The 17,367-nt window shown below is 52.0% G+C and overlaps 1 protein-coding gene across 2 annotated transcripts in view; it reads left to right on the top strand.

Moving 5' to 3' along the window:
* The window catches only part of CCDC57 (coiled-coil domain containing 57), a gene marked incomplete at its 3' end in the record, with an annotated part of 106,271 nt that overhangs the window by 10,546 nt on the left and 78,358 nt on the right, over positions 1 to 17,367 (top strand). For both annotated transcript variants that reach the window (XM_082860378.1, XM_082860379.1), the window contains 6 exons: positions 2,575 to 2,989; positions 4,177 to 4,285; positions 12,367 to 12,468; positions 13,898 to 14,055; positions 14,220 to 14,294; positions 15,615 to 15,815. In XM_082860378.1, the coding sequence (XP_082716504.1) occupies positions 2,583 to 2,989; positions 4,177 to 4,285; positions 12,367 to 12,468; positions 13,898 to 14,055; positions 14,220 to 14,294; positions 15,615 to 15,815 (1,052 nt within the window). In that variant the 5' untranslated portion in view covers positions 2,575 to 2,582. Of the gene's footprint in view, positions 1 to 2,574; positions 2,990 to 4,176; positions 4,286 to 12,366; positions 12,469 to 13,897; positions 14,056 to 14,219; positions 14,295 to 15,614; positions 15,816 to 17,367 lie in introns of those variants that run through there.

Genomic DNA, 17,367 nt, shown 5'->3' with positions numbered 1-17,367 from the left:
TGCCATGCACGGGCTTCTCATTGCAGTGGCTTCTCTTGTGGAGCACAGGCTTTAGGCGCGCGGGCTTCAGTAGTTGTGAGCTCAGTAGTTGTGGCACACTAAGCTCACGGGCTTAGTTGCTCCGCGGCACGTGAGATCTTCCCGGACCAGAGATCGAACCCGTGTCCCCTGCACTGGCAGGCAGATCTTTAACCACTGCACCACCAGGGAATTCCCTCATCGTGTGTTTCTTATTTTACTTTCTGTGTTCTGAGCACTGTTCTGCTAAGCTGTGAGAAACAAATGTCTGAAAAGTTTGTTTCATGTTCCCACTGTCCACGGGGGTAGACAAGCACGTAACACGCATCTTCTTCCAGAAAACGCACCTTATTGTTTCTTTAGTCCTGACAGAATATTTTGGGAGTCTCTAAATACTAACCCAGACCACTTTACTTTTTTTTTTCATTTTGTTTCCAAGATGTTAATAGTAATAATTTTGATTACACAGATAATTTTTTGGTAGGGGGTGTGTGTGTGTTTATTTTTTGGTTTTTTGTTGCTTTTCTCTAGAGTTTTATGAGTTCTGTTATTAGTGATCACCTTTCACAGGGCAAAGAGTCCACAGCTCATAAGCTAAGCAAGACTTGGGCTGTCTGAGGAGAGCAGTGCTGGTGGCAGCAACTCTGCAGGTGTTTGAATTGAGGTCCTACGAAGAGTTCAATCACAGTAAACCTGATGCCATCAAAACGTTGTGTAAAATGAAAATTTTGTTCATTTCTTACCTCCACTGGGTTTCAGAAAGTAAGGTTTCGTTGTAGAACTTTGTTGGTTTGTTTTTCTTTTAATATTTATTTATTTGCTGCATTGGGTCTTTGTTGCGGTGCGCAGGATCTTTCGTTGCGGAACACGGGCCCTTTGTTGTGGTGCATGGGCTCCAGAGCGCGCAGGCTCTGTAGTTGCCTCACGCAGGCTCTCTGGTTGTGGCACGTGGGCTTAGTTGCCCCACGGCATGTGGGATCTTAGTTCCCTGACCAGAGATTGAACTGGTGTCCGCCGCATTGCTAGGCAGTTTCTTAACCACTGGACCACCAGCGAAGTCCCCCTGTTGTTGGTTTTTGTTATCAGTAATTTCAGGAGTGAAATGAACTTCATGTCTCTAAAAAAAGTAGTCCTCTTTCTGGTTTAGAGAGTGTTTGCTGTAAATGTAATGTTAAAAATAAATTTTAAAAAAGACCCTCAGGTTCTCCTGTTCCTGTTTCTGAGTTAGTTTGTGGATATTTGCTTTACATTGACCAAGGGGGACCAGTAATCATGCTGCTGGTGCCCCTTGGGAGGGGCTGCATGGAACCTCCACAACCTGCAGGGTGTCTTCACAGGCCCCTGAAATCTTGTTCCTCTGCCCAAGAGGGTTTCCATGAATGTGTATTGACCCTGTGGGTTGAGATGGCCTGGGACAGTTTGTCTTTTTCATCTTAAAAAAGACCCACTTAAAATGAATCAGACATTTCAGACTCTTTAGGGACAATGATACACAAAAGTCGCTGCTGGATGCCTGCCTCAGACCCCACCTGGCCTTCCTGGAAAAGCACTCTCAGAGCCGGGCATCATTCACATGCCACCCTCTACCCCAGAAGATGCCAGTGGTACGTGTGCCAGCCTTTATGCCTTCTGGGCCTGTTGTGTAGCTGGCAGGGCCTGACCCATGGCCTCGGACCCATTGCATAAGTCAAGCCCAGGAGATTCCCCCCCCCACCCCCACCAGCGGTTCTGCGTATCAGAATCCACCCCATCTCTGCCAGGTGATGGGACCAGGACAGTGGTGGAGGTGCCCTGGTGGGGAGCAACCCTCACTGGCCCTGCCCCTTGTGGGCCATCCTCTGTGGAGACGGGAAGCAAGAGGTCTTCAGACACTTGTTGGCAACTTGACAAAGTAGTTTTATGCTGTTGAATCTAATAATTAAAAAATCGGAGTTGTGTATTACATATCTTCGTTTTTGTAATTTTCATTTTTGTTCTAGCACTTTATTGTGTTTTACAAAAGTATCAGTGCACGATGGACTGGAAACACAAGAACAGAGGAGCCTGCTTCTGGGTGGTGAATCTCCGGGAGCCTGCATTCCAGCTCCAGGAGTAGAGCATGGGGGTGGGAAGGGGCATTGGCTCAGGGGCCACCTGGGGCCAGTCACAGCTCAGCTACTGAGCGGCCTCATTTTTTTATTTGCGAAATGGAGAGAGCACTTTATGAAACTATTTTAAAGAACCTAGCTTTTGTAGGTGAGCAAACAACACTCCCTGTCTTTGCTTCCTCTCTTACCTCGGTGATCCTGCACTTACTGTCTGTTCCCTCTGCTGTAGGGTGAGGATAGGGTAGAAAGAGCCTTTGGGGTCTGGGCCTAGTATGCCCCTGCCCTGCTGGAGCCTAGGGGAGCTGCCTTTGGCTCTCCAGAACTCAGAGTGTGACCAGAAAGCCAGTAACTGGCCAGAGCATCCTCCTGCTTTGGTGACAGCGATCATTTAGTTGGGGATCTGAGGTGTGTGTTGTGGAAGACAGGGTCCCTAACGGTGAACCCGTTGCCTGCCTCCTCTTTGCTGCAGCTGCCGACATGCTGCCCCCGCCCACAGAGCAGGCCCTGAATGCCCTGCTGGCTCGCAAGGAGGAGGAGTGGCGAGCACTGCAGGCCCAGCACTCCCAGTTGCGGGAGGCAGCCCTGCAGGACGCTCAGCGCCAGCTGGAGGAGGCACAGGGGAAGCTGCGACGCCTGCGGGAGGACTTTGTCTACAACCTGCAGGTGCTGGAGGAGCGGGACCGGGAGCTGGAGCGCTACGACGCTGCATTTGCCCGGGCCCGTGGGCTGGAGGAGGCCAGGCAGGCCGAGGTGAGCGAGCTCAAGATCGAGGTGGCCAAGCTGAGGCAGGCGCTGGCCGGCGAGGCCCGGCGGGTGGAGGATCTGCAGCAGCAGTCCCAGCAGAGGTTGCAGGAACACCGCCTAGAGCTGGAGCGGGTCCACAGGTGAGGGCCAGCAGACCCCACTCCCCGACCCTCCACACGCCTCCCGCCCCACAGCGCTGCCCGGCGCCCACCTGTCCAGTGTTTGTCAAGGGAAGGCAGGCAGGGCCACACCTGGATGTCTTTTTCTGGGTCCCAGTGTGGCTGAAATTAGTGGAGATTTGTTCAACTATTTGGAATTTTTCCCCATGATTTACAATCTGTATCATTATAATAAAACATATTTGAGCTTATGATTATTTTAATGGTGTGGAATATATATTAAATCCAAAACTAAGTGAGCTGACTTGAGGCAAGTCGACTGAGACCCTGAAGCTACCGTCAGGCTTGTGGGCTCCGCTCACGGTGAGAAGGGGGGTCAGGCCTCAGCTGCGCGCTCTGCTGCAGCCTTGAAGTGCTGTACACTGTTTTGTGAAGTGTCTCCTCAGGTCTTCTGCCCATTCTTTTTCACCAAATTGGGGACATTTTCAACCGTTATTTCTTCAAGTACATTTTTGGCCCCACCCTCTTTTTCCTTCCATTCTGGGACTGCAGTGATGACCATGTGAGTGTCACATCTTTTGTTATCCACAGGTCTCTGAGGCTCTGCTCATTTTTTTCAGTCTATTTCTATTAACAGGTCAGGTGACTTTTGTTTTTCACTGGTTCTTTGCTCTAACATGTTCATTCGGCCTTTGAGCCCAACCAGGGTGTCCTTTGTTTGGGTTATTGTACTTCTCAGTTCTCAAATTTCCATTTGATTCTTTGTTACTTTTTCTTTGCTGAGAGTTTCTGATTTCCGTTTGTCCTAAAACTGTGCAAAATTGCTTGTTGAAGCATCTTTATGACGGCTGCTTTAAAATCCTTGTTAGATCATTTCAGCATCTGCGTCATCTTGGTGTTAACATCTGTGGATTGTGTTTTCTCATTCAGGTAGAGATTTTCCTGGTTCTTGGTATGACTGGTGACTTTTGATTGTATCTTAGGCACTTTGGGAATTGTGTTGTGAGAGCCTGGATCCCACATCACGTACTCTTCTGCAGGCAGTCACCTGTCCAGGTGCAACATGTAGGTCCCCTGGGTCCTGCCAAAGCCACCCCCGCAAAAGTGAAGCATCACCTGTCACCTCATGTTTGCAAAGGTGACCCTGCAAATGTGTAGTTTGGAGACTCTTCAGTGTTACTTTTCTTAACACTGCACTTTTCACACAGTGACAGGAACAGTGAGCTGGACCAGCAGCGGGAGCAGTATGGGAACCTGAAGTGGAAGCTGGAAAGGAGGCTGGAGGAGCTGGACAGCGAACTTGCCCTGCAGCGGCAGGTAGGGCGTGGGGTCCAGTTCCTCCTCAGGTGCCCACCCTGCCCGCCCTCTCTGAAACCAAAATTGTACCAGTTGGAGAAGACCATTTTGTTAGCCGTATGGTATCCTGGGATCACAGATTTCTACTTTATGGTGATCTGTGGGGAAGTGTGATGGGGTGTCTAAATCTTCCTCTGTAGTAACTCCCCCAGGGTTCTCTTTCCTTGGAAATAGAATAAACATCTCCTCCTTTATTTATTTTAGAAAAAAGTATTATAAAGTTAAAGTTTGAGTTATTTACTGTGGAAAAGAGCTGGGAGCTCAAGTTGTGATAACTGTACTTCTTTCAACAAAGCAGTAAATAAGTTTAAATATAGATGTATCAGCTGACAGGTGACACTTAAACCTGTCACCAAAATTTCTCCTTGGTGTCATTGAAACTCAGCCTACACTCAGAGACTCAGCTATGTTGGGGTTTGGGTGAAGGATATCCTTCACACTTATGGCCGAAGTCCATGTCTGGCAGGGCTGCGTGTATGCAAGGACATGGGTACCCTTGGTCTCCTTCCAGGATGTGCCAAGCTTGTGTCATCGTAGCAGTGACTGGTGTTTATAGAAACTGCCTCATGGAGCTCCTTGTGCGTGTGTGTGAATTTATCCGCTCAACACAACAGAGACACAATTTTGTTCTACATTTTCCAGATAGGGGAAACATTAAGTAACCTGCCCAAGATCCCCCTCAGTAAGTGGCGGAGCCGTAATTTGAGTCCAAGACAATTCCAGTGCAAGAACTCTTAGGTACTGTCATCCTGCCACAGGATAACAACTCACGCCTCATTTTTATAAATTTATTTATTTTATTTATTTATTTTTGGCTGCACTGGGTCTTTGTTGCTGTGCACGGGCTTTCTCTAGTTGCGGCGAGCAGGGGCTACTCTTCATTGTGGTGTGCGGGCTTCTCATTGCGGTGGCTTCTCTTGTTGCAGAGCACGGGCTCTAGGCGTGCAGGCTCAGTAGTTGTGGCTCGTGGGCTCTAGAGCGCAGGCTCAATAGTTGTGGCGCACGGGCTTAGTTGCTCCACGGCATGTGGGATCTTCCCAGACCAGGGCTCAAACCCGTGTCCCCTGCATTGGCAGGCGGATTCTTAACCACTGAGCCACCAAGGAAGCCCACGCCTTATTTTTAGACTGTGTCTGTGATATTGGAGAGGAGCTGGATCTAGAAGTCAACCTGTCTGTGTCCTCACTTCTGCCCTTCTTGGAGTGATTGAGTGACTTGGAGTGATTGGCTGACTGAGCCATTGAGCTCTGAACTAGGCCCCTAGTCTCTCCAGTGGATGTGCCACTGGGCAGATGTGAATGGTGTGCCTGCCTGTGCTGGTTCCTTTTCGGGCACTGGGGTCAGCGGTTCTCAAGGAGGACAGACCTGTCAGCTGGCAGACTGAGGCCTGACTGCTGGGCCCTCTGTCCCACAGCATAGCGTCAGTGTCCTGAGATAGGACGGCATCCTGATGTGCTGTACCCATCAGGATGGAAGGCGCCCATGGACACAACTGTCCTTGTGACCGAGCTTTCAGGCACGGCCGCATCTACCAACCACGGCTGGTGGAGGAGGGGGCCCTACCCTTTCCTTCCCCTCTTGGAAGCTTGAATTTTACTGTCCATGATGCCATCATCGCTTAGAACATTTGAAATTTCCTGCAGAGGACTTTCTTTTGGAGTCCTCAGGGACCAAAGAACTTTTCCATTATGGGCGGGTTTGACTTTTGGAAACAGTCCAAGGTCACTGGGGCATGAGCTGAGTGATCAAGACCAGGTATGACTCATCTAAGTCATGAGGTTTCCTCAAGTGGCATTGGAGTCCCTTCCAAAGAAGGAGTTTCGGAAGGGCTCTGGGCAGTGGTGGGAGTGTCCCAGTTAGCAGGACAGTCAGTGGCACTTGGAGGCAGCAGTGCCCTGGTGGGAGTTGTGGTCGCTGGGCTGGGTCTGTGGGTGGCTTCCCAGCCTGTCCACACTCAGAGCCCTTGCTCCGACTCAGGCTTGTTCAGGCTTTGAGCCCCCTTGTCCACAAGGAGGGCACCTCCGGATGGGAGTTTTTATACCAGCCCTGTCTCTGGAAGGAAGGAAACTTGACGTCTGGACTCTCCAGCTCTGGGCTCCATCCAGAGCTGCTGCCAGGAACTTGGGCAGCCTTTGCTGCCTAGTGTGGTTCAGGGACAGCTGGGGTCACGCCAGCCTCAGGGCTGTGCTGCCCACGCCCGACTCTCTGTGACTGAAGAAAGGGCCTTATGTGCTCATCAGCTTTGTGGGCTTCCTTTGGGCTGGTTTCCCGTCTCCTTTTTCTGAAGATCTTTGTGCTCATTATTGACTTGTCAAAGGTAGAATTGATGCAATGGTAATAGTGATTTTTATTTTCAAGAAAGAAGTATAAGATGACGGGAGCTGAGTTTGTAAGCTGTAGACTGTGGACTTAAGGTGTTTCACTGTTGGTTAGCAGTCACAGGATTAGAAGCCACTGGAGGAGAAACAGTGATTTATTGATTTATTCATTTAACAAATAGACTTTGCCAGACACCATCCCGGGCCCTGGGGTTAGGGCTGAGCAGGGGCCCCACCTGCCCTGAGAGTGAGCTGGCCCTTGTGGGGGCACAGTGGACACCCGAACATTACAGGCTCTGGCTGTAGCATCCTAGGGACGTCACCTGCATAACACAGGGAGGCAGGGTGGATGGGGCTGATCTTTAATAGGCAGGTCAGGAAGGGCACCCTGAGAAGAGGACTTGTGAGCCCGCCTTCAGTTGGCGTCAGAGTTCAAGTTCAAGGGGGCTGAGATAACAGCGGTGTAGGCCTCCCAGGCCCTCGTGAGGATGGCCTTTGCTCCAAGTGAGGTGAGAAACTCTTGGGGGCTTGTGAGCCAAGTTGAGTTTTTAAAAGATCCTCTGTTGTTGGGTTGAGGACAGCCTGTGGGACTGGGGAGGCAGGGAGACAGGAGGGAGGCTGCCGCAGCCCCAGGTGAGAGGGCGGGGCTTGAGCCACTGGCAGGTTCTGGATACACCTAGACGGCAGAGCCAGTGCACACGCTGATAGATGAGATGGGGTGAGAGGCAGGCGCCGCGGACACATCTGGTTTGGGGCTGAGTGCCTGGCAGGATGACTTGCCCTGTTTGGAGTTGGGGGAACCACACAGGGAGGATGGGGAGGGCGCTTGGTCGGGCTGCATAGGAAGTGGTTTCTGCGCTCCCAGGTGGACAAACTGGGAGGTCAGGATGGAGCAGGTGGGCCACAGGGTACAGAGCTAGGAACCTGGGGCACCCCCAAAGGGTGACTGTAGGCAGAGGAGCCATCCAGGCTGAGCCGGGGACATCGGCACAGGGCAGGGGCATGGGTGGGGGACTAGCAGGAGAGGGGCCCCCAGGAGCAAGAGAAGAGGGTGGTCGGGAGGCGGGCCTGAGCCGCGTGCCTCTGGGGTGAAGTGGGGATGGGGAGTGGACTTGGACGCAGCAGTGCGTGCAGGGGTGGTGGCTTTCTTGTTTCCTCACCAAGGACACTAAATGCTTGCCCGCTGGTCTGGGCCAGGCTCTGCCTGTGTGAGGGCTTCCTGCCCCCTGGCAGCCACAGACTGCAGAACTTGGAGCAGAAACCAAGTGCTTCAGTATTTTGTAGCGTTAGGAGTGAATCTCAATGATTTTCATATTCTGATCCCAACAAGCGTTGCTCGTGTGACCCCTTATACTTCGTCTTGCTTCTCAAGGGATAAAAAAAGTATGTTTTCAGTTGTACTTCTGCATGGTGTCTCTGAGGCCCCCCACCTTCCGAGGAGGGGAGGGAGGCTGCTGTGGAGTTTATTGCAGGGCGGAGGCAGACGAGCCCATTCTTGCCGGCGCGCTCAGGCTGGGTTCAGCCTTCCCCGACTCTTTCCTTCAGGAGGCTGAGTCTGTCCAAGCCTCTTCAAAAGCAGGGGCCTCATTACTTGGTCAGAAACCTGGAATCCTGCTAGTGTGCTGGGCTCTCCATGCGCTGTGCTTTCCAGGATGTGCATTTCAGTTTGACTCTGTCCCTCAGTGTGTGATTTCTGCATCTGTATCCAGACCTCCCGTCCCTAGGGCACATCAGCCACGAGCGTCTGCTCTCCTGTCACGACTGTAAACAAGACAATAAAGGACTAAGGACAGTGAGAACCCACAGCAGTGACGGGAGCAGGAGAAGGGCCTCAGCACACGGATGAGTGAGCCTGCGCCTTCCCGGGGAGGGCGGGGGCAGCAGCTGGGAGCGGGCCTGTGGGAAACGCAGCCAGTGGGCCTACAGACTCAGAGAGGTTAGGCCTTGGGACACCAGGGGCCATGCACGTGCAGGTGGATGTCTGTATTTGGGGCCGCGAACCACCCCCCTCATGTGCAGATGGAGTGCCCAGCAGCCAGGAGCTCCTTCCCCAGGCAGAAGCTCAGCACAGTTTTCTTTACAGAAATTGAACTACCCATGGGGAGAAGGAAGGCGGCTGTGTGGGCCCTGTCTGCAGCGCAGACCTGACATTAGGGAAGCAGCGACCTCAGTCGGCTCTGCGAAGATTCAACTTAATTGAGCTGTAATTTCCTACAGTCCATGCACCCATGTTAAGCGCGCAGTTCAACAAGGTTTAACACAGGTACTTGAGTAACAACCAAGGCAGAACTTTACTGCCACCCAAAGTTCCACGTGCTTCTTTGCAGTCAGGGAGCAGCACCCCTGGCACCGGCCCCACTGGCCTGCTTCCTGCCCCTTGCGGCGAGATCTGTCTTTCGGAGAGTCCTGTGAGAATGGAGCCGCGCACTGTGCCCTTCTTTGTCTGGCTTCTCTCTCACCATGACGTGTCTGAGGCTCGTAGTTGTCATATAGTTGGCAGCTTGTTCCTTCTCGGTGCCAGTGCTGTGTTGTGCGGAGGTGCTAGTCTCTTTCCGTTCTCTGCCAACGCACATTTTGGACACTTGGGTCGTTTCCAGTTTGGGGCCATTTCGAATGAGGCTGCTGCATCCTTGGCCGTCTTTGAATGGACACAGGCTACATGACCAGGAGTGCAATTTCTGCGATGTGTCCTACGGCTGTGAGTAACTTTTTAAGAAACTGCCGAGCTGTCCTCCAAGATGGTTGTAGCGTCACATTCCACCAGCAGCAGATTAGAGTTCTAGTCGCTCCCCGTCCTTGCTAGCACTTAGTGTTGTCAGTCTTTTTCTCTTTAGCCAGTCTAGTGGTTGTGTAGTAGTGTCTTACTGTGGTTTTAATGTGCTTACCCCTGATGATCAAAGATTAAGCATCTTTTCACATGCTTACTGGCCATTCATATATCCTTTGTGAAGTGTCTGTTTAGCTTTCTTGTACTTAAAAAAATTGGGTTATTTGTCTTTACATTACTGATATGTAAGAGTTCTGCATATATATTCCAGAAACAAGTTCTTAGGTATATATATTTCAAATATTTTCTTCCAGGACTTCCCTGGCAATCCAGTGGTTAAGACTCCGCGCTTCCACTGCAGGGGGCATGGGTTTGATCTCTGGTTGGGGAACTAGGATCCTGCATGCCATGGGGTGTGGCCAAAAAGAAAAATTTTCTCCCATTCTGTGCCTTTCCTTTCCCTTTTTGTAACAGTCTCTTATGAATAGCAGGTGTTTTTTAATTTCAACATCCCAGTGAACTTTTTATTGCCTCATTCCTGAGTAGGAGCATATAACTGAGGCAGGATTACAAGACAGAGAAATGCCAGCAACATAAGAAGAGGCCCAGAGGAACAGGGAAAATGACCCTGGGTAGGACAGAGATGATTCCCGAGACAGAGATCCTAAAACCCGCCGCCGTGTGATCAGCTCAGGTGTGAGGCAGCACGGTGGGCCGTGTGGCCCTGCCCGTGCTAGGCTTGCCCGGGCATGGCAATTGGTTGTCCGTGTTGGTCTAGCTGTCTGCGTGGGCAGCTCTGGTGCTGTGGCCTCCTGGGCTCCGCAGGCAGTGCCAGTGATCCTGCAACTCCTGTCAGCCCAGTCCTGGAGGATGGGCTGGGAGAGTAGCCACCTTCCTGCTCCCAGGGCAGGGGCTGGCTATTTCCCTCCTTCCCATGAGGCTCTTCCTGTGTCGTTCCCCCAAGGTGAGAACTTGAGCCTCTTGGGAATGGGGTGGGGACAGAGCCAGCCACTCATCACATTATATCTTCATTTTCAGTGTCTAAGAGCACATTGTGGGGGCTTCCTGAGATCAGTGTCCCCAGGGGTGTATTTTGCATCCGTAACTCAGGATGCCAGGAGGAAGGGCCAATCATAACAAGAAAGAATTTTGACAATTAAAAGTATGTATAGAGCCTTCCCTGGCCATCATTAAGACTCCACACTTCCAATGAGGGGGCCCGGGTTCAATCCCTGGTCAGGGAACTAGATCCCCCATGCCATGACTAAGAGCCTGTATGCAGCAACGGGGATCCCGCGTGCCTCAACTAAGACCCAGCGCAGCCAAATAAATAAATAAATATTTAAAATTAAAAAAATAAAAGTATATATAAAGAAATTAATTCAGAAAATGGAAAAAAGACACAGAAAATCCAAGAGAGAATTTAAGAGACATGGAGGATAAATCCAGGATTCATCTAACAATACAAATTCCAGAAACATACAGCAGAGAACAGGAAGGTGTCAGATTATCAAGTAAACATCATAGTCACTTCTCAGGGTGGGGACTTCAGACTGAAAGGCCCCCAGAGCCATGAGCAAAAGGGGTTTCAGAGGAACAAAGAGGAGGTGCTGCAAACGTCCAGAAAACCCGTAGAGTCAGAGCCTGGCCCAAACTCCTCAACCTCAGCTTGGGACAGAAGACACATGACAAGGTCTTCAGCACTGCTGGGGGAAGAGATGTAAGCCCCGGGGCCCTGGGGTGTGAGGGTGTGGATGCCTCTGGCTGGGTAACAGCCTCTCAGGAAGTTACTGGAGTGTAACTACTGAGCGAGCCCTGTGCATCGTGGCTGTGTGTCGGGGCCGAGGGATCAGCCTTTAGCTGCCTCTGTTTCCCTTTTGAGTTCAGAACATTGAGAACCAAGAGATGGAGTGGAGGAGGCTGCCAGGAGAATGGGGGCCTGAGCTGGGCGGGTCCCCAGGACTGGGTGGCCCCAGTCACAGGGCTGAGCTGGCAGCCTCACCTGGAAGCCCGTGAGTCTAAGAGAGGTGGGGCAGGGAAACTGAGGGCAGCTCCCACTCCAGCCCCCTGGGAGAAGGCCGAGTGGGGCAGGGGATCGTGGGACTCTCACCCTGATGGGAGCTCTTGAGCTGGGGAAGGAGGTCCTTTCCAGCAGGAGTAAACCAGGAGAGAGGATGAGGGCATCCAGGAATACCGAGGACCGCCTAGGGGAGCTGTGAGTCTCGGGCCTGGATGCTGGCTGTGAGGCAGCCCAGGGAGAGACCAGATGGGCATGGAGACTGAGGGCCCTGGAGGGACCATACCCCAGGAGAAGAAAGGGTCACATTATGGGGTGTGTCCTGGGAAGCAGACACCACTCAGGAAACAGGAGAGAACCAGACAGAGAAGGGGCGGCGAGAGAGACAGAGAATTGAAAACTCTGGGAGAAATGAGATGGGAACCGTCATAATCGTTCGCTGTTGGGTGAGCCGTTAATCACTTTATTGTTGTAATAGTTTATGGACTTTTGGGTTCAGCCCGTGGGTGAGGCTTACACAGCCAGGGGAGTGGAGCCGTGAGCCCAGTGTCGGGGGTGTGGGGTGGGGCTGCTCAGGAAGCCGGCAGGTAGCGCGGAGGGAAGAGTGACGTGTTGTTTAGAGAGAGACATAGACGGAACCAACAACAGAACTGCTGGGAGGGGTGCTTCTGAGCTCATGGGCCTGGTGTCTCTCCTTGTGGGTCCACTAGCAGCTCTGTCTGTGCAGAGCAAAACTCCACAGGACCACAGGGGAGAGGGACAAACCTACGTCCACGGTGGGAAGAGCCCTCCGATGTCCTTCATGCAGCGTTACAGGCCCCAGTCCCACTCTTGACCTCGTCCTCCGCTAGGTCCTCTGCGTCCCTCCTGCCCTCAGCGTGCCAGTGGGTCTTTGCTGGCCCCACCGTGCTCTTTTCACCACCAGCTCTTTTTGTTCCAGGAGCTGCTCCAGGAGTTTGAATCTGAAATGCAAAAGCGGGAGCACGCGTTCCGCCTGCAGGCTGACAGCATGAGCAATGTGGTCCTAGCACACGAGCTCAAGGTAGAGGGCGCCCTCGGACTGTGATCATTTCCTCAGCAGAAGTGAGAAGCCCCTTGCGAGTTAGGGTTCACATGAAGGCCTCCCGCTTTGTACGTGGGCCTCGATCTCTGCCACACAGAGTTGGGGGTGACATGCAGGTGACATGCTTGCCACTGTGCCTGCCAGGGCCCCGGTCAGGAGTGACGGCCACTCTGCCCAGCCAGAGGAACGCTGGTGCCACCAGTCCAGGTCTAGTTACCTGACCTTGAGGAAGTGTCTCCCTCTGGAGAAACCACCACCCCGCAAACTCTGTCCTTGGCCTGTGTACTCCCGTGACACCTCGGAATGGGCCTGTGAGGAGGTGCCATTCATCCCCCTGTTTTCAGGAGGAGGCCTGTCTGCAGTTGGTGCTCCCAGCCGTGGTGCCGGCTCCCCTCCGTGAACAGGACTTCTCTAAAGCACTGGCCCCAACATGGCCAGGGCACACATGAGGAGCACGCATGCCTGGCCTTTAGCACCGAGACAGGGAGCAGCCTGGAGGGGAGGGGGAGTTGTGCCGGGGACAAGGAAGCAGGGTTGATGCCTGGCCCGGCCCTGCTGCCCCAGCTGGTCACATCTGGGCAGCGTCCAGCCAGGTGTTAGTAGCAAGATCGACACCCTGCACTGGTGGTCAGCAAGGTCCCTCCTCTAGGCTGCCAGCCTCCCCACAGGGCTGCAGTCCAGGGGGCAGCACCAGGCCCTGCCTGACCCCTCTGTGGAGTCTCCCTGACTTTCCCCTGGAGGAATGCACCCAGGGCCAGTAGGACCTTGAGGCTGGGGCTGCCTCACAGTGACACCACCACCACCCCCGCCCCGAGGCCACTTTGAGGACTTCTGAGCACCAGGGGAGAGAGAGCAGGCGGGACGTGCAGGGCCAACCTGTGCCTCACAGTGCAGTGGGCACTCCTGTCAGAGGAGCAGGGGACAGGGGTGGGTGAGCCAGGGCATGCCCCACTCCCATCTCCAGCTGCCACGAGTCGGTTCTAGTCCCCTGAACACCTGCCCCTTGAGGGCATCACAGGTTATACACAGAACTGATTTGGGGGCAGCAGTACCATCACCTCTGCATTATAGTCGAGGAAGCTGAGGCCCAGAGAAGCTATTTAAAAATTGAATGTGTGGCTGGGGTTTGAGTGGGGTCACTCAGCAGGGAGCCACGTTCGTACAGCCTCCATCTGGCTGTGTGATTCCAGTATCAAATCATGCCCGAGTCGGGTGCTGGGGTACGACAGGGACTCACACGGGGCCCGTGCTCTCAAGGTTGTGGGAGCACGTGAGGAGACTCACTGTTCTATTGCTTCTCAAATTCCAGTTTTCCTTCGCTCCCAGTTCTGATAAAATGGTAAGGCTTACCTCTAGCACCTCAGTTTGTTCCACTTATATCCTTATTTTGAATTCTTCTCTTTCAAAGATTAAACTGCTGAACAAAGAGCTCGTGGCCCTGAGAGAGGCCGGGGTGAAGGCTGCGGAGTCCCTGCAGAGCGCCGAGGCGGTGAATGCAGAGCTGGAGGATAGGCTGCAGCACAGAGAATGGGAACTCAGGGACCTGGCTGCCGTGAAGGACGCCCGGTGCGGAGTCTCGCCATCTCCCTGTGGGCGGATGTGGCCAATGCGCCCGATGTTTTGCATGGTCTGGACTCCAGCCTGGAGGCATCTGCCTGTTCTGGCTTTTTCCAGGCTGGCTTTGCTGTAGCCCCTTACCTGCTTTTTCCACTAATATTTGATTCTTTCAGGATAAAAGACTTAGAGGGTAAACTTCACTCTGTGCAGCTCACCAAGAAAAAAGAAGAGGAGACGTTTAGGAGGAAGTGAGTGTTTCTGGCTCCAGTGTCAGCATAGGGAAAACGTTCCCTGATCCCCTTGGGGGCAGACCCAGCCCTTCTGTGGGACTGTTAGCTGGGTCAGGCCTGCTCTTCCAGGGTCTCCCCTCACTTTTCAGTTCAAATTAGTATATTTGTGTGTGTTTGGAGGAATATCATCAAAACACTGAGAATTACAGAACACGCTTTGTAAAATGAATTGCTGAAAGCCGTCCAGATTGACACTTAGAGCCAATATACTTGACCCGTTGAAACAAGTCTTGGGAGCAGGGTGCACACAGATGCTCCGTGTCCTCACACACTGCGTGACCCCGCAGAGTCGTGTGCAGCCCAGGTGGCGTTATTTACAGAGCCAAGGTGACAAGAAACCTGTGTTCCTTGGTTCCTTGGTGTGGGCTGGGGTGTCCATGCCCTGGAGTCTTGGTGTTTGCCTTTTGAAAGTAACTAACCAATGGTCACAGAATAATGCCGTGCAGAAATAACTCCCTCCCTTCACTAGCTGTCATGATCAAACTTTTGTTGTGATTTGGTGAAAAAGAAAGGTATATCCTGCCAGAAACTAATGGGTACAGCAACTGGCATGAGTATAGTTTTTTGCTACTAGAAGGTGGAAAATACTGAACAGTTTGCAAGGTGAGTAAGATGAAGATTGATTGTAATTGGAATGAAAAGTACGGCATGCGACTTGATTAAATAAGGCTTAACCATCTCATTGAACAATGCTGATGGAATCTGAAAGAAATCATGTGGAATTACATTTTTTAGGGCTTTTTACTCTTCATCGAAACCAAATAGAATAAAAGCATAAAACATCATGGACATCACGTCAGCTGTCAGCGACACCCAACAGTGTATTTTCGAGACGAATGTTCTGTTCACAGAGTTCCAGTAGGTTTGGCATCTCTAGCAAAGACAGACATGCAGCCTGCATCCCGCGGCCCCCAGTTCTGGGAAGCCTCAGATTCCGGGTTGAAAGCAGCCCAGCAAATGGGGTAGCTGCGAGGCCAGGGCAGTTTACACCTGCCTTCTGCTTCCCGAGTCCGTACAGCTTCTGCTGGTGGCCCTTCACTGAAGCACATGTTCTGGGGTCTTTCTCCCATGGACTGTGAGCTTGGGAGGGCTGGGGCCCGGCGTCTGAGAATCTCTCAGTCAGTGTTTTCGTGTGAGGAGTGAGGAGCAGAGAGAAGCGGGCAGAAGTGCCCTTCAGGAGGACACGCATGCAGCACTCCTGCAGAATGAGGAAGGTTCTAGGCTCGGGGGTCCTGAGCAGGGCCTGTGTGAGCCACTGGGGACCTCACTGTGTTTCAGGCATGAGGAGCTGGACCGTCTGGCCAGGGAGAGGGACACGGTGCTGATGGCAGCGAAGAGCGCCCATGCGGAGCAGCTGCAGGCGGTAGAGGCCAGGGCCCTGGAGCTGCAGGTGAACTGCGAGAACCTCGAGGTGCAGCTCCGCAGGGCTGAGTGGAGGCAGGCGGACACCACCAAGGAGAAGGACGCCGCCATTGACAAGTGAGCTGCGGCTGAGGGCCTGGCTGCCTAGTTAACCTGTTTCAGATGAAGGGAAGTGGGCACAGGCTGTTGGGAGTCACTCCTGCAGCTCCCGTCACTGTTGTTGTTGTTGTTGTTGTTTTAATTTTATTTATTTATTTATGGCTGTGTTGGGTCTTCGTTGCTGCGTGTGGGCTTTCTCTAGTTGGCGGCGAGCAGGGGCTACTCTTCGTTGCGGTGCGCAGGCTTCTCATTGCGGTGGCTTCTCGTTGTAGAGCACGGGCTCTAGGGCGCGTGGGCTTCAGTAGTGGTGGCTTGTGGGCTCGAGCAGACGCTCAGTAGTTGTGGCACACGGGCTTAGTTGCTCCGCGGCGTGTGGGATCTTCGCAGACCAGGGCTTGAACCCGTGTCCCCTGCATTGACAGGCGGATTCTTAACCACTGTGCCACCAGGGAAGCCCCTCCGTCACTGTTTTTAACCATTCTCTTTTTTCATTTTCCTTTATTTGAAAGTATGTGGTTAGTATGTGTGGATGTATGTATGAATGTGTGCATTTATTTATTTGTGGTAAATACACAGCATAAAATTTACCATCTTAGCCATTTTTAAGTTCAGTGGCATTAAGTACATTCACAGTTGTGCAACCATCACCCCATTCGTCTCCAGAACTCTTTTCTCTGTAAAACTAAAACTGCCCATTAAACAGTAACTCCCCATCCCCCTCTCCCAGCCCCTGACACCAACCATCCTACCTTCTGTCTCTGTGAATTTGACTACCCTAAGGACCTCACATGAGTGCAATCCTACAGTGTCTGTCCTTCTGTGACTGGCTTGTTCCACTCTGTGATGGCTTCAAGGTTCATCCACGTTGTAGCGGGTGTCAGAATTTCCTTCCTTTTTAAGGCTGAATAACGTTGCATTGTTTGTATAGAACTACATTTTGTTTATCAGTTCATCTGCTGATGGCCATTTTGGTTGTTTCCACCTTTTGGCTGCTGTGACTAGTGCTACTATGACTATGGGTGAAAAAATATCTGCTCAAGTCTCTTCTCAGTTCTTTTGGTATGTACGCAGAAGTGGAGTTGTAGGTCACACGGTAACTCTATGTTTAACTTTCTGAGGACCTGCCAAACTGTTTTCCACAGTGGATGCACCATTTTTCACAAAGGTTCTAGTTTCTCCATAAACTAGTTTCTTTTTGATTTTTTAAATCAAAAACCATTCTTTACAATTATTTTTTATTTTTTTGGCCACACTATGCAGCTTGCAGGATCAGTTCCCCAACCAGAGATTGAACCCGGGCCCTCGGCAGTGAAAGCACAGAGTCCTAACCACTGGACTGCAGGGAATTCCCAACTAGTTTCTTTTTAAACCCAGTTTTCTTTTTCGGCATCTTAACCAGGCCATGACATGTAAGCCACTCTGTCCCACTGTGCCTGGTGTCTGCAAAGGGCCACTGTAACTGAAGTCATAATTGAACTCAGCCTTTTGGCGGCCAGTAAGGAAGTGATCTTTAGAGAAGCTGTGTTTACAGAAGACGATTAAGATAAATAAGTCATTTATAGAGCCTACT

The sequence above is a fragment of the Leucopleurus acutus genome, assembly GCF_964270905.1.
Source record: "Leucopleurus acutus genome assembly, chromosome: 19".
NCBI classification, from domain to species: domain Eukaryota; kingdom Metazoa; phylum Chordata; class Mammalia; order Artiodactyla; family Delphinidae; genus Leucopleurus; species Leucopleurus acutus.
The sequence above is the reverse complement of the archived record's forward strand: the minus strand, read 5'-3'. Positions and strand labels throughout refer to the sequence as shown.